Source organism: Hippoglossus hippoglossus, chromosome 23 (assembly GCF_009819705.1).
Source record: "Hippoglossus hippoglossus isolate fHipHip1 chromosome 23, fHipHip1.pri, whole genome shotgun sequence".
In the NCBI taxonomy this organism is placed as follows: Eukaryota; Metazoa; Chordata; class Actinopteri; order Pleuronectiformes; family Pleuronectidae; genus Hippoglossus; species Hippoglossus hippoglossus.
In genome coordinates, this window is record NC_047173.1 from 16,473,297 (window position 1) to 16,490,629 (window position 17,333).

At 43.5% G+C, this 17,333-nt stretch overlaps 1 protein-coding gene and 1 long non-coding RNA gene across 2 annotated transcripts in view; one reads left to right on the plus strand and one right to left on the minus strand.

Moving 5' to 3' along the window:
• The first annotated feature begins 221 nt into the window (after nucleotides 1–221).
• LOC117757163 overlaps nucleotides 222–17,333 on the plus strand; it is a 20,031-nt gene continuing 2,919 nt past the window's right edge. Inside the window, exons 1-2 of the long non-coding RNA XR_004613043.1 lie at nucleotides 222–344; nucleotides 1,526–1,527. This is a non-coding gene — a long non-coding RNA (uncharacterized LOC117757163). The remainder of the gene's footprint in view (nucleotides 345–1,525; nucleotides 1,528–17,333) is intronic.
• On the minus strand, nucleotides 2,621–12,891 carry prkcq (protein kinase C, theta). Its single transcript, XM_034578008.1, is given in 18 exon segments — nucleotides 2,621–3,344; nucleotides 3,467–3,595; nucleotides 4,406–4,594; nucleotides 4,717–4,855; nucleotides 4,940–5,002; nucleotides 5,103–5,194; nucleotides 5,276–5,449; nucleotides 5,687–5,856; nucleotides 5,962–6,091; nucleotides 6,226–6,335; nucleotides 6,684–6,813; nucleotides 7,228–7,246; nucleotides 7,248–7,311; nucleotides 7,393–7,424; nucleotides 7,508–7,688; nucleotides 8,518–8,584; nucleotides 8,979–9,178; nucleotides 12,263–12,891. Coding segments are annotated over 18 exon segments (2,166 nt in total). The 5' UTR covers nucleotides 12,381–12,891; the 3' UTR covers nucleotides 2,621–3,185.

A 17,333-nucleotide genomic window follows, 5' to 3' on the forward strand; every position in this document is an offset into this window, starting at 1 on the left:
CACCACGTTGCCATCCTGCATACCAAGAAAACAACCTACGTCTTATTTGAAGTAGAGAAGTGTAAAGTTAAAACTGTGCAGAGAAGTCGCTTAGTCATCGAACCTGCGGTGGGAAGTCCGAGGGTCACAAAAGACAAAAGGGTTCATCCTGAAACTCACAAGCCATTTCAGACGAATATTATAAAAAATAGTTCTGTAAAGCAGAGGAGACGCACTGTCCCAGTATCAGACTCTTTACTGGGGCCTATGCAGCTTCTTCTCAAACCGTAATCTATTCATCACAAATAAGATATGAAAGTAAAATGTTCTATTGACTCGACAAAGTTCCTGGATTCGCTCCGGACGTCAGCATCTGCTCGACAGCAGCGTGATCCAGGATGTGGATTCTCTCTGGACTCGCATATTTATCAACACAACCTTTCTTCCTGTGCGAGGAACACAAAAGCCATCCGGTTCTATGCCAAGTATTTAAAGAATTAACTCCACAAGTTTATTTTAAGTTAAGAATCAAAGCCCGATCAATAAAGTCGTTTTGGTCCTGAAGCACCTTAACTTTGTTTCTTTTCCTCGTCCGTGTCTCCACCGTTGAACACGAGGAATGTAAATGTCAATTTTAGAATGTCACTCATTTAGAGCAGCTACCTCCACCAAGGCCCAACAGTCTCCGTCCTATGAAAACACATTTAAGTTCACTAGGATGCAGATTTTAATTGGATCTGCACCAAATTTCACACACTCGTAAATATCAACCCATAAAAATGTCTGGTTTCATTGAGATCCATGAATTATTCACGATCTCGCTGATTTCGGAGCAACACCAAATGAAACAAAAATCTCATGGACATCGGTTCCATTGTCCTTTGTGTAATCCTGCTGAATGACACTTCACACAATCTACACACAAGACGAGGTTTTTCATTCAGGATCATAACTGTATTTAAGTGTTGTTGTAAATATGCAGTAACTGAATGTGGTGCTTTATAATGCAGAGGCAGAAAAAAAGTACTGATATCACGTCTTACTTATTTGTGCAAATAAGCGTCTTACTTGGAAACTTGGCACCGAGCTGCTGCTCGTCACCGGGGCTCTAAGTGGAGTCCACTGGAGGAAATGCAAATAAATGTTAGGAGATGGAAAAATCCCAGTGTGGTCCTTTGTGTCATGTCATGGTATCGGCTGGAGAAATTAAACTGCTTGGGAAATTTGAGGTTAAAATGGAGGTTTGGTGGATTAATCCTCAAAATGATCACAACCACAGATACAAAGTTTTGTTTTAAGTTCAGTCTTATTTTATATCTTGTTACGGCTGCGTCCTGTGGTTTGGGTAAAACTGCCCTTTTATTTATAATTTGAAGACCATGTGATGCAGAGTGACGTGAGGGTGAAGACGTGTTTCAACGGGAATTACACCAAATTCTGCTTCATTACTAAAGAAGAGGTGTCACGTCATGAGTCACAAATACTTGAGAAAGAGAAATGACTCAGTTTTCCTGTTGCGTGCAGTTAAATATGAAGCAGTTTTCAGTGGTTAGAGACATGTCCTGCAGGCGCCGTGTTCTGTCCGTAGACTAAATAAAGATGGACGACGCGTCTCCACTTGCTCCCGCTGCACAAAAATGAAGCCAAATCATCTCGGACGTCATTTGGAGGTCAGAGTCTGTGGAGTCGGGGTGTCGACGTCCCACCGAGACGAGCACGTCGACCAATCGTGAGTCAATAAAGTCGTCTCACCCAGTTTATTTTAGCATCAAGTAACTAATTATTTGACTCCTAACATGTAGGAGGAGGGTTTATATGATCTATACTGCAGCCAGCCACTAGGGGGCGTTCTAGATGTGTTAGCTTCACCTAAAAGGAGCTGTCACATCCTCTATATTTAAATTCCACTGTATAGTCCAACTTGAAATCAAAATAAATTGGCTTATATGACGTATTTAAAGGGTCATTGGGACGTGAACGCCTATATTTTCTGTCCCGACTGCATTTTCTTCTGTTTAAATACATAAAGAAATACCATATTATTGTGGATTACTTCCGTATATGGACACACTTTAAATTTCCACAAACCATTAGTTATTTCAATGTTTCTGTTTTTTAAAGTTTTTATAATATCGTGTGGTGCGAGCATCAAGAAAGGACCAGTTTGGGACTTTGATGTTGAAATCCATTCAAAGACAGGAAGTTGCATCACCAAAAACCATTTTGCCAAGGAAAAAAAATAACCTCTTTCACAGCTGGTACGTAGTTGCCACATTTAGACATCATGTGGTATGACCTTTTAGTTATTTCTAAAAATATATAGTTTGGTTATAAAATGTCATAGTGACCTTTGTGCTGACCATCGTTTGTTTTCTTTAGGCGGCCAATTCTGTGGCTGTAATTTTGACTGAACTAGAAAATATCATGTGGTGCGACCATTGCAGGATATATTTATTTTACATGATAGATATATGTTCCTGATTGGGAGTTTGGGGCTTTTTTCATATTCAATTAATGATTTATATACATAAAGTACTGTTATTTTAGTATTATTTAGAAGATATTTCTATGCAATTAGAGTATTTTTTCTAATATTTCAGAAACAAACGGTTAACTACACATCAACCAAAGTGTCGTCCAAAAAACACAACACACATTTTATTGTACATGAGTCAGAACTGCAGTATCTCGGGATCTAAGTACCTTCGTTCAACCTTCAAGACCACTTTTCTTGACAAAGTGAAATTCATAAATTATTACGAGGCACCACGAGTTTATTACAAACACGTTTTCTATGGATAAACAGCTCGAAGGTGAGTTCAGGTTCAAACTGGGGATTCGTCAGGTAATTCATTTTATTCTTTTAAAACTCAAAGGTAACTGAAATGATCGAGTTCTAAACGATTCCTTCGTGGATTTGATGAATCACACGTGAGGTTTTCTAAAGGTGGATTTTTTTAGATTTCGGTGTAAAGAGTCTGTTTGTCTTCTTCGCATCAAATATCCCGTCACAGTTGTGTTTGTAACCCCCCCCCCCCCCCCCCCCGGTAATGCTCCTCATCACAGTCATGTTCGTGGATACAGTCGAGCTCTGGGACATTCGGCGTCTGAAGTTTAGTTGTAGTTGCAGTGAAGTGCTGGTCGTGACTGAGCGGCTGGTTTGTAGGTAGTAGGTTGTTGGTGGTGTGGAGGTCAGAGGTCAGAGGTCAGCGCGCTGCCATGCGATTGATCCCCGGGTTGACGAAGGAGAAGTTCTTGAACATCGTCTGGTCCACGCTGTTGATGAGAGTCCGGTCGGCGCACGACAGCCGCGGCTTCTCGTTGATGAACTCTTTGTCAAAGTTGCTGCAGTCGCTGGGAGACGACTGTGAAGAAGAACATATTTATTAAACATCTCCATCGGCATTTTAGTCGAGCTCTAATTTATTTAAAATACCTCCAACACATCTATTACACATGGATTGGTCTTGTACCCTGCTGAACTTACTATGGTTGGCCTGAAGGGCGGCACCACCTGCCGTTGCTCCAGGGCGTTCCAGTCGGTGCTCTGGAAGAAAGCGTGTTGCCTGATGTTTCCCTTCACCCCGAGCCGCTCCTCAGGTTCTCTGACAAACAGCTGCAGCACAAACAGCTGGAGTTACACTTCACTGTGCTCTTACTCTTTAATACTAAATGTTGAATGATGATAAAAGATCTGAATCAAATCAGTACAGGTTTCAGATTCTGTTGAATAATGTAAATTAGAGCTGTTATATAGTTAAAGTACCGACTTCTTTCATTCTTGATAATGTCGATTACTTATTCAAATGTTTGATTGATCATTTAATTTATAAAATTACAAACACACATTAAAATATCCCACAGCCCAAAGCTTTTATTAAATTCCTTTTCCCAAATAAGCAAAAATATATTTAATAAACTAACAAAGATAATCTTTATATTTCTGTCACTGTTATGTCACTTAACTGATTATCAAAAATAATGGCGGATTAATTTTCTTTCTACTTGCTTAAGCTGCTAATTTCAGATTTCACTGATTTCATTTGCAGATCTGTCTGTGTGCGTACGTACAGTATGTATTATTATTATTATATAAGTATACAGTTATATATTAATTTAGTAATTTCTTAATGAACTTAAAAAACAAACTAAAACCTCATTGTAATTTTGAGACAGAGACATTTCCAGGTGAACGTTATTCAAACAGCTTTTCACTGACTCAAAACCTGAATCACAGAATTACTGTTTCAAGGGAATAATTAATTCCCCCTGATACCGAGAATCATACAGCCGACACACACACACACACACACACACACACAGCCGACACACACACACACACACAGCCGACACACACACACACACACACACACACACACACACACACACACACACACACACCACACACACACACACGCTCTCTGACCTTGACTAGAATGTCCTTGGCGTCTTTGGGGAGGCAGCAGGGATAAACAGGGTTGTCCGTGCGGATGGACTGGAACAGCTCCTCCTCGTCGCGGCCGTGGAACGGAGAGTGACCGATGAGCATCTCGTAGAGCAGCACGCCGAACGACCACCAGTCCACTGCGCTGTTGTACTTCTGCCCCAACAGGATCTGATACACACACAGAGAAAAGATCTGACCAGTTCCCTTACAGCTGATTGTAGAGTCATGTGAAGTGGTGACTTGTTTTTCTGACTACAGTCTACGGTGGAGTATGAATGAAGTGTCGTCACCTCAGGGGCGATGTAGTCGGGCGTCCCACAGAAGGTGGAGGTCCTCAGGTCGTCCTGCATGTTCTCCTTACACATGCCGAAGTCTGCGATCTTTATATGACCCTCGGAGTCCAGCAGCACGTTGTCCAGCTTCAGGTCTCTGAGGACGCAGCGAGGCAGGAAGTCAGAGAACTGTGTGTCACTGTTTTCAAATGTTTTCTCCGGGCTCCAACTGAGACTCTACCTGTAGATGATTCCCTTCGAGTGAAGGAACTGGAGCCCACAGATGATCTCGGCTGCGTAGAAGCTGCACAGACAAACACAGAAAACATCAAGTGGTTGTTTAATCTACATTCATGCATCTTAAGTTTCATGTACTTAGTTAATCCTGGAAGTTTTTCACATACGTGGCTCTGTGCTGGTCAAACTTGCGGACGCTCTGGATGTGGAACATCAGATCTCCTCCGTTCAGATACTCCATCACGAAGAACAGGTTCTCCTGAGAACGAGAACGTAGGAAACATCAGAGCTGTGGAGAGAACGTCCCCTGGTCCCTCGTGTCCTCGTGCGTGGTCGTTACCTTGGTCTGGAAGGTGCAGTAAAGGTGCGTGAGGAAGGGGTTTTCCCAGGCTAAAGACAGAACCCTCCTCTCCACCATCGTGCACTCCACGTCGTCGTCCATCAGGACCACGTCCTTCTTCAGAGCCTTGACCGCGAAAAACTGCCCACTCTTCTTCAGCTCGGCCAAAAACACCTTGAACACAACGAGAGCTTCAGGAAAATGCTGTTGGACAGTTTGTTTGCTTGTTGCACGTTTAAGGCCCAAAGCAACAATCTGTGGTTTTCTATGGAAACTGGCTGTGATCAGTTTGCGTATTATTTCTTGTGACCATTAGAAATAGTCTTAAAGCTTCAAGACATAAACAACATGGTTCAGTTTTGTTGTCCTGAGCTCTCGTTCCTCTCCTGGGAATCGGATGAGTTCCGGTACCTTTCCGAAGCTGCCCTTCCCGAGCATCTTGTGCAGGACGAAGTCTTCCACGGTGAACTTGGGGTGGTGGTCCTTCCTCGGGACGGCGTACAGCGGCTCCTCCTCTCTCGAGGCCTCGGCGCCCGACCCGCTGTCGTCTGTGGGCCCGTCCCATGAGATGCCCTGCAGGTCTGCCAGAGGGGAGAAGGTCAGAAAACACAGAAGTGCACGTTGGTGAAGAAATAAAGAGGAAATGAACGTGTGTGATGAAGAGGAAGATGTCACAGCTTGTTTACCTTTGTTCGCAGGAGTAGCTTTGGCCGGTAATTCCATAATTAACCCCGACGGAGCTCGGACAACTCCTGCCTGGTCGACGCCTACTGGACCTTCTCGACCAATGATCTCACCGTCTTTGGTGCTTCGGGCCTGAAGGTCAAAGGTAAAACAAACGTGATCCAACATGTCGATCACATCATATCTTTCCCAAGGTTTTTTATATTATTATTAACTGAACCTCTGCGACACCAAAGATGACAACAAAGCTTATGTGTGCGTCCGACCTGCTGAATGCTCTCGATGTTCGCCAGAGCTTCAGCCATCAGCTTCTGGTTGACGCCGCAGAGGTTGGCGACCTTCGACTGACACTTGTGGTGAACGTTCATGCTGCACTCTGCACCAGAAGAAGAAACAATGACATTAACTTAAACTATAACAAAAATAACAGTGTTTTATAGTGTTTTATAATCTGCTTTGCTCATAGACGTGAAGAGGAGTTGAATCAAATACATGAGATATGATCCTCTAGTTTAGAATAAGGGGAATAAAACAATATATCGTAACCAGAGAATAATAATGTGTTGCATGTTCACATTTCCCTCACTGCAGCAGGGAAACACTTTCTTTCAGGCTCCTCCTCACAAAGCAAAGCCCTAAACTTCACTCAACAAGACACGAGTCCAGTATCTGAGATCAACACGATGCACAAATCTGCAGAAATCATAAAACTCCCGCCTCTCACCCTCACATTTGAGCCCCTGCCGGGCGAGTCCCCACAGCAGAGTCCCGCAGTGTTGGCAGAAGGTGGGACTTTTGTAGTTGTGGACTCTGAACCTGTGCGGCATGTCGATCTTGAATCGCTCCTTGTGGATCTGCAAAGAGACACAACGTCACACGGCTGATCTCTGACGTTGGGATAGAAACACATGGTTTATCCAAACAGCAGGTGGCAGGTTGTTGTTTCTAATGTCTAGTACAACACATGAGGAAGTGTTGGGTTCAGTTTAGGCCTGAGACTTAAATTTTAAAGGTGTGAGCATTGGACTTGGATGAAGAGCAATGCATCCTGGGATTGTTTGTCCTGAGAGACCAAACCATCTCGTTTCCGTTTGGCTTCTGGCGTCTCACAGGTAGATCAAGTCCTCTGAAGGACGTGGCCCATGACTTGGGGACAATGGCTCTGGTGTGATAATCTGTCTGAGGTGACTCCAGCTTCATAACCACGAGGTTACGAAGAGTTATTACACCACCTGTATATGCTGCTGCTCGGAGACTCGGACACTCACCATCGTTTCTTTGCTGTTTGGCGGAACCCGTACATTTGGCGATAATTTTGTCGATGCACTTTTTGTGGATCGCTGCGTTGCACTCTGAAAGACACGAGAGACGAGCGGGTCAGACACGTGGAGGAGGACTAAAAGCAAATCGTTAGAATTCCTCCTGACACTTACGTCTGCACTGGTAACCCTGTTTGTTCAGACCCCTGCGGTGCAGACAAACTGATTAGAGGGAGAAATTCTGTGATACATATTTGTTTTGAATGACATCTGTCAGTCTGTCGCGTACCAAACAAACTCTTTGCAGACGGAGCAGAAGGTCGGTTGAGGGAAGAACGTGGCGCTGAACTCGTGGCATTTGACCACGTGGACTTTGGCCTGTTTGATGGCACCGCGCCGCTGATGGAGGGCGAACAAGCCGTCTCTCTCCGGCTCCGACTCGGGGTCTCCCTCCGTCTGACCCGCGGCGTCTGGAACACAGAGATCATTCAAGGAAAGGCCGAAAATGGGATTTGTGTTTAGACAGAAGCTGTGTGTGTTTGTGTTGACATCAAGTCAGTCGCTCTGCCACCTGTCGTCCTGAAAGGGGATTTCCTATTGGCTGGGTCTAAATATAGAAACGTGAGATGGATTCTTCCTGGTCGGTCTCTCCTCAGGCCTCGGCGTCGTGTTAATGACGGGAAAGCACCAGAGAAGAGGATCCAACACAAACCACTAAACCCTCCGAGCAGAGCAGAGGGTCCACACTTTTTTTTTAGTTTGAGAAAATGTAATTAGGCCGAGAGGATTAAAGACACAGGACACAGGTGGATGTGTTTTCCGCCTTTCTCATCACTTTGACTTTTATTTTGACAATATTTAAACCAAAACTACCTTTAAAATATTCTCTCAAAAATTGCAGTTCGGTCAAATTAAAGTATTTAAAGAATAAAATGTGGGAAATTAAGATTTTAAGCTTGAAATGCTTGACTTTGTGCTGCATGTGGAAATTGTGCATTTTCATGTTTTTGTAAGCAGAAACAATTTGTTTTGAGTAATTAAAAAATATAATACAAAGCTGAGAAGTAGATTCTGAGAAGACAAAGCACAAAGATCACTGAGCGTTAAAAATACGACAAACTGTCCTTTTCTTAAGACGCCTGTCTGACCTTGTAATTTCACATCCTATAAAGAAAACTATCTTTCATTTCCACTTTCGGTTTCACACATTTAGCCTGGCCACTGATTTCTTTTGATGGTAGTTTCGGCTGTTCTATTAGTATCTGTGGAGTCTCGCTCTGCAGCGGGTGGAGGTTGAACCACTCACCACTTTTCTCCAGGTATATTTGGCCTCCATGAGCAGGCGACCTTGAGGCTTCAGCTCCAACTGAAACCAAGAGAAACACAAACTGTGAAACAAACGTTACAACTTGGAAAAAGACAGAGAATCAAATGAAAGGGGAAGTTTGTGGTTCAGGCTGATGATGCTCGTCACAGTTTGGCAGAGCAGACACAGACAGACAGACACAGACAGACTGACACAGACAGACAGACACAGACAGACTGACACAGACAGACAGACACAGACAGACAGACACAGACAGACAGACAGATCAGACACAGACAGACTGACACAGACAGACTGACACAGACAGCCAGACACAGACAGACAGACACAGACAGCCAGACACAGACAGCCAGACACAGACAGCCAGACACAGACAGCCAGACACAGACAGCCAGACAGACAGACTGACACAGACAGACACACACACACTCACCCAGATCTCCAGCTTGCCGTTCTCCTTCTTGCACCGCGTTGCCAGCGTGTCCAAAGCCACCGTGGCCTCAGACTTCAGCTCGGCCGTCCGGTCCTTCACCATCACGTGCATGATGCGGCCCCGGTGGATGTGGGCATCGAACGTGGTGTTCCACGGCGGGTACATGGTCGGCTTCTTCTGCTTGTACACTTGACCTTTCTCTGTAAAAGAGAGAACGTCTCATTCACACAGCGCCACCGTACGCTGAGTGGGGGCAATTTAGGGATGAAAAGGGGATTGAACCGCCGACCTTATAGTTAATGGATGACCCGCTGTACCTCCTGACCTATTCATAACTTCACGGTTGTCACAGTCGTGTTTTAAAGATTCACATCATCAATATGAACAAATGGGCTTGTTGGTATTTCCAATAACAAACATGTAGAACATCTCAATCCCGAGACGACTTCCTGCCGGCGATGAAAACCGACACCAGGGGTTAGTCTGTATCACCGTGAGGATCAGATCCCCTTTTACAGCCTTTAGCTGCCATCATCAGCTCTAACATCTGACTCTCCCTGGTGGAACACTTCATTTGTGGATTATTAGATATGTGAAGGTTTGACCACCGGGACCATCTGACCCGTACGTGACGCTGACCCCGGACAGATTTTCATCCCCCGGCCTTCATAATTGACATCTGCTCATTTTTTTCCCCCTCTGCACCGACATCCTGTATATCCACTTACATAACCGTCCTTCAACAATAAAAGCCCACTAAGCTTTGTAACTCGCAAAGTGATCTGCGGCCTTCTCCATCACCGGCTCGTCGCCTGTCCGACCGCCGGCCTCGCCAGCTGCCATCTGCGCTGATTAAATCGCCCGGAGAGGAAAATATTTACCCCTCAAACACATGAGCTACATCTGTGTGTGTGTGTGTGTGTGTGTGTGTGTGTGTGTGTGTGTGTGTGTGTGTGTGTGTGTGTGTGTGTGTGTGTGTGTGTGTGTGTGTGTGTGTGTGTGTGTGTGTGTGTGTGTGTGTTTCCGTGTTTCCTTGAGACGTTGTGCAGACTGAGAGGTGACATGTTTGGTGTCAACCAGTTCCTGTGTTATTCTTTGAAACAGCACCCGGGGGGGGCGTTTTAGACGTGAGGGCGTTCTCATTTACATTTTCCTCTTTTCACCCTCTGAGGTGTTTTATCACATGAGCTCAGCAGAGACTTGGAACCAGGAGCAGCTTTAAGAGCTTCAAGTTCTGGTAGTTTTCTTGTTGTTGTGTTTTTTTTTGGTTGTGCGTCTCCAGTCACACGACACGAAAACCAAAATACTCAGCTGCTCTGCCTCATTCGAACAGGACTCTGAAAGTGGAAGTGAACCAAGAATGGCTCAGTGTGCGACGGCAGTGACGAGCTGTCAAACTGTTTCCCATCAACACGGGCGGAGGTCTGTCTCATTAACATAACAAATACAAATAGGAAACAGCTATAAAATCAGCTACAGGAGCAGCTACAGAGAAGGTGTGCACGTGTGAGTCCAGGCCTCGTGCACGGAGTTGTGTTCGCTCTCCCTTGACCTCACTTTACTTCAGTTTCTGACCCTCGACCCACTTCAGGCCAGTTGATTCCAGATGTCTCCTCAGTCTGTGGCTCACGTGGGTCGAGATCTCGTGAAATTAGGGACATTTTGGACACTAAATACGTTGAATATTAATAAACTTTGAATAAACTGAGTCGAGCTTCACTGAACTTTGAATTAACAGGTGAACGGCAGCAGGTCTTTATTTGCTGTGGCTCCGTTACTTCAACGGTTTCAGAAAGAAAAAGTGCAAAACCTGCAGGCAAAGCAAACCAGGTTTATAACTGCAGAAGTTATTAAAAATGATAATAACTTCCTTCTGCTGGAACAACTGAAGAACTTAAAGTTTAAACTGGCAAAAGAAAAAGTAGATTTGTGGAGGATTTCAAACGGAAGCTGTTTATCAATGCGTCACATCAGTTTCTATTTGAATTCGGCAGCAGTGAGACAAAATACCTGTTGCAGCCGTCATGGGAGTTTTCTCACCACCAGCTCATTAACAGACTCAGCCTGTGAGCAAAGTGTCATCAGCACTGAAACCACTGAAGCTGAGTGTGATGTAGAACAATGTGCTGACAGCGAGGGGAACATCTTCTGAACGTAAGGTCTCCAGTGTTTCCATCTATATTCATCTGACGTGAAGTCAAAATGAAACTGATCCAGTGAGTCAGTGTAAATGAAACATCAGACTTGTGGTTTCGCAGAAGAGGAAAAGAATCAGCAGGACCCTCCCCTTTCCTCCCTGTGACACGGTTCCTCACTCGCATCCACCACCAGTGGTTAAACGCAGACAGATGCAGGACAAAGATATATCCGCTGCCAGTCTGTTATCAGGCTGGGACGTTTCCCAAAGTCACGCAGGACGAGAGCCGACGACCGCAGTGAAGATCCTTCACAGAATGGAGGACGTGGAGGTTTAATATATAAAAATGGATCCACTAATACTTATTTACAGAGCTGTCTTTACCTGGTGTTTAATTCCTTTCAGCGTTTGGGTTCTTTCCTCGTCAACAAGACAATATTTAAGCTTTTTAAAGTGAAAATAACAGATTCTCTAAGGAAACATTTAAAGGTCTGGTATTGTACATCTCATACAAAGTGATGAAAGTGATGGTTCCATGTCTCTTTTCAGAATAAAGCAGGTCCAGATGCAATGAACTCCAATGAATCAAAAACAAACGCTCGTTTTCTCGGAAGAGGCAGACACGCCTGAATGTCGGTAATATGGTGCAGTGATGCTAAATTTAGATGCTAACTTCTAATTAGACCTTGTGGTGTGCTAAAGAGAAATGTAGAGAAACTGGTCTGTAGCAGCCATTGTTGTTGTTCCTGCTGCAGGCACAAGCAACAATGTGCACGTGTGTGGTAAACTGATATTATGGGTTTTGAAAATCAACCCTTTGGAAGTCGTTTGTTAAAAATCTCTGTTGCAGTGACTTAAAAGGACGTTTGCATGTGGACGAGAGGCAACAACAGGAAAATATCAGGGTGGAAATAATGTGGGAATAAAACCACAAATGCAAACGAGCCTCATTCAGAAACTGTGACTTTAAACGAGCCGTCAGGATTTCTGTAACTTTGTGAGGTCACGGCTACACAGACGTTCTGTGCAGCTTTCTGACAATTTCATAAAACTAAATAATGCAATGATAAAGTGCAGCTGCAACCACTAAAACCAACGAACACACATACAGAACTAGCACAGGTCGATAACCAGAGCAGCTGCTCACCTGTGTCGATGGCCTCCTTCATGTACACGGCACAGTACGGGCTCAGCACCTCCTCGTAGTACGCCAGACCGGCATCGATCTCGAAGCTGGAGAAGCCGATCCGCAGGAAAGGCGACATGTCTGCGCACGATTCCTCCAAAAATCCACAGAAAACCTCCAGGTGTTTTTCTCTCTTTGCGAAGCGGCGTCAGCAGATGAGATTTCTCAGATTTAGTTTTGATGCTGCAGCAGAGGAGGAGGAGGAGGAGGAGGAGGAGGAGGAGGAGGAGGAGGCTGTTTTTTCACCCTTGATGCTTGACACAACCTGTGAGAGGAAGCGATAGAGAGAGAGGTTTCATTACCTGTGACATCGTGACCACAAGAACTCGCTGTCAACTTTTCCCCTCAGCTCCTCTTGTAAACGACTCAATCAAAAACTACACATCCCTGGACACACAAACACAGAATCTACTGAAGAGAGGTTGACTGTGAGAGGACGGAAAACCGATTCACACCAAAAGTCCCCAAAGCAGAGAGACGAAGCAGCTTCTGGAAGTTAAACTAAATTACCTCCAGCAGCCGTCACTCAGACTCTGAGCACCTCAGTTGAAAGTCAGAGATCGACTGTGGAAATAACGGTGGTCCCACACTCGTGCTGCCGGGACTGCAGCAGTTTGGATGTCAGAGTGTTGGTGACGGTCGATGCGATATTTGAGGCCTGTGGGTGTGTGTGTGTGTGTGTCTCTCTCTGTGTGTGTGTGTGTGTGTGTCACTGCTGGAGAGCAGGCTCAGAGGTGACTATTAATAGAGCTGAAATACTAAACGCAGATCAGGAATATGCGAGCGCATGAGCCTGAGTCCGCAGAGCTCTCTGTCAGAGGTTGCCGGACGTCACCTCCTTTTTACCGTAACTCCCACTGACCCTGAGTCAGAGGAGTCCTGTGATCAGACACACACTGAGACGTGCAAAGGGCCAGAGGGCAAGAAAAGATGATTCCTGACTTTTCAAAACCTCATGACAGACAAATTTTGCTGAGTCTTGATATTGATGAAGCAGCTCATGAATGCATCATGCACTCACAGTGAGTATGACTATGTGAATGTTGATATCACTTTAGTCCCCTGTGCGCCGGTGCAGCATGAACACGTGCAAATATTCACATCTGAAAAGCCGCTGCCTTTATTTTCACATTGTTTTGAGAAGTTTCCACTTTTTCTCATATAAATATCACATTTTCCTCAATAAATAAAACCAGCATCCTTCAGCTCGCACAGACACAGACACTCAAAGCAGCCAGAGACTCAGACATGTGAAACGCACAGAGCTGCTGCCACCTCCCCTGCTGTCATTGTGCAGGAGGAGTAAAACTTCCGGTGCCAACGTTACGACGAAGTAACCACACTTCCTGTCTTGGGGCAGTTTAATTTTTTGTTTTGAAGCTTCACAGGTGGAGCCGTTGAGAACCAGAGATTGAAAAATGGCGCCAAATACGAAGGAAAAGCCAGAGAAACGTTTTTTTTTACTGGTTTAATTAGTGTTTTACGATATTTATAGCTTAGGCCACGACAGCAGAGTGGAAACGAGCTGCGCCGGGCGGCTTTGGAGCCGATGGAATGTAAAGCATCAGGCCCGTGGTGACGTCCTAATGGGATTAATCCGCCCGAGCCCGCTCTGCTTCTCATAAAGTTACCGTACAATACATGTAAGTAGATTTAGCCGTGACCAACACAGCGGTCATTGTGAAAACAATCTGCTGATCCTGACATTTTGAATTTAATTTGAAACACAGAGAGACTTTGAATTTGTTTTCATTTTTAGAGAGATGATTTTTGAATTGAGACGAGTTAACGTCAGATCTTGTGTGTGTGTGTCTGTGTGTGTGTCTGTGTGTGTGTGTGTGTGACAGGGGTCAGATTCTCTTTGCTGCAGCCACCCGTCGACACTTAAAGGCCGCGTGCACACATCCTCAAACACACACGGAGCGGAGGGAAGGTCAAGAGCTCGAGACCTTTCAGGGACCTTTCAGGAGAGAAGTCAAAGGAGCCGCCCACCTGACGCTCTGTCTGTGTGTGTGTGGTGTGTGTGTGTGTGTGTGTGTGTGTGTGTGTGTGTGTGTGTTTGACGAGGAAGGGGGAAGTCTTTGTTGTTATTGACAGTTGCTCCATGTGTGTGACAGAAACCTTTTAACTACAGCTGCTGGTTTTTACAAGAGCCCAAACACTCAGAGGCCCTGAAGTGGTCACTGGTGTTACTGGTGTTACTGGTGTTACTGGTGTTGTGAGGACCTGAATGTCTTCACATTACGGGGACTTGTCTTCCTCCTGCACAACAAGATAAATCCTTAAATTTAAAGGTGTGTTAAGTTAAGGTTTAAGTTAAGGTTTAGGTTTAGGTTTAGGTTTAGGTTTAAGTTAAGGTTTAGGTTTAAGTTAAGGTTTAGGTTTAGGTTTAAGTTAAGGTTTAGGTTTAAGTTAAGGTTTAGGTTTAGGTTTAAGTTAAGGGTTAGGTTTAAGTTTAGATTTAGGTTTAAGTTAAGGTTTAAGTTTAGGTTTAGGTTTAAGTTAAGGTCTCCAGGAAGTCACTGTGATTCCTCTGTGCACACGAGGTTGTGATGTGACCCTTACTCTCTCACTGATGAATCATCTTTTAGTAAAAACTCGTCTTAAAAAACGAGATCATTTCACGGGAAACGAAATTCAAAGTTTGCCGCGAGGAAATGTGACTAAGTACATTTACTCAGGAGCTGTACTTCTGAGTACAGTGTAGTTCTGAGGTACTTTGTATTGTTATCCTCCGAATTTAAAATACTACACATTTTACTACACACTTTATCTCAGAGCTCCAGTCACTGATTGTATTGCAGACACAGGATTTCATCACCAAAACACCTGATCAGTTTTAAATATTACATTTATGTGTTATTAGTTATGGATTAAACATAAAATACCTGTAGAGATAAAATCTGCTTCATTTTGGATCAGTTACAATATTAAATTACTGCTTATAGCACAAGTTTGTCATGTTACTACGAACATCTAGTCAAATACTAAGTAATACTTTATACTTCTAAATGAAAGGTAAATATTGTATATTTATTTGAGTTTTAAATTGTTAATTAAAATAGGTTTAACAATCAACATGTAAATAATGATAAAATATAAAATTGCTGCAAACAAACTGTTCATTTAATTTAATTAATTTTAAGAGGGATGAGCTTCATTATATTTATTAAACTACTATAACTGCTAATCACTTTGCAGATTACACACAGAGAACATATGATCAATTTAAAATAACGTATTATTGATGAAGTATATGTATTTAAAGTTTAAATGACTTCCCACATTGAATCATCTTGGAAAATACACAGGTAATAAAATAAAATGAATATAAATGTATAAAGAGCACTTGTTTGATGTATTTAAGTACATTTACTTGACAATAGGTACAAAGCAACACACTAAACAACACAACCTGAGTAGATGTCACACACATGACACACACGCAGACGTGTGTAACTGTTACACACATGCAATCTGATGTGTGTGTTTGTTCTCATGAGCCTGACACAGACGATGGAAGCAGTTTAAAAACACACGAACTGACCTGTGGAAGATTCAGTGTCTCCTGAGGTTGTTCCTTCTCCTCACATCTGAACTTTACTGACTCAGAACGAGAGGCTGCAGCTCAACGCACCGCGAGGCGTTCACTGACCGTCCGGAGAGTGCAGCTTCGTGCCAGAGCCAACACAGAGCATCACATTCTGAAAAGTACAAAAGTGACGTGTTGTTTATTTCCTTAGATTTACTCTGGAATGAGATTCATAAAAATCCATAAGCAATAGATAACACACGTGTTTAGAGTTTTTTTAGAACCAGCTGCAGTAAAGCGTGAAGGGGCCGTGAACGCAGCACGGCTCTGTCCACCCACTCAAACTGAAACAGGAGCTCGTGGACACGTTTAAAGAGAAACTGCACGTGAACAGCTCGATGTCCTCTGAGCTGTGAACTGGGACTGTTCAGCAAACATGTTCAAATCTCACGTTTATACCAAATATATAAAAAACAATGAAATCTACACAAATGGGTTGAACATGGCTCATTACGCCACCTAGTGGTTCAAACCGTCTTGGACCTGGCAGAGATGATGCTTACGTAGAGTCGACAGTCTCTCTACGTCATGATTTATATTAGATGGTATTATTATTATTATTATTATTATTATTATTATTATTATACTACATGACATGTGGCCAGTCCGTCCTGATAAAAGACCATAAACGACTCTCAGCCACATCTGAAGTTATTAAAATCCATCTCTTCTGCTCGTGGCTGCTCAGACACGTGATCTCACAGTGTGACGTTCACACGACGAAGCTGGTGACGAGTTGTCGCCTCTGACGTCAAACCTCAGACATTTGGTTCCACAGAAAAACATTAGCCACAAACTGGAGCTCAGCAAGTGTCACAGTCTGCAGCACATTATTATTATAATTATAATAATACACAACTTGTTTGACTCTAAATTCTGAGAGTCCAAAAGTTATTATATGTACCAGTGCTCTGACTTTTCAGTTTGTTCGGGTTCAACACTGTTGATTGTGTTAAGTTTTTAAAACTTAATTCTCATGAAAGAAGGAAAAGAAAACATCCAATTTCACCAAGATACAGATTTTTATTTAAAAACTAGTGTCAAGAAAACAACAGATTTCAAAGATGTTGCTTGAAAACGATTTAATTAAATTGTCTCAGCGACGCAGGAAGTTGTATATTCATATTTGACAAAATAAGACATTTAGGATGAAATGTCTCGTTTTCCTTCGTGAAAATTGTTCCGTTTATTTGTGTCACGTGCTCCAAGAACAAGACTTTGAATAAGAATCAGGAGAAGATGGAAGAAGCTGATGCGAGAGTTTGATTCAATAAAAAGCAGTGACAGTTTGTATTTTGCCCACCAGGAGGTGCCAGTGTTCATGTAATGTGTTCGCAGTGAAATACATGAAGGTGCATGATGATGATGATGATGATGATGATGATGATGATGAGAAATTGATGGAAAAAGCAAAAGTTTTACTTGATTAATTCAAAGCAT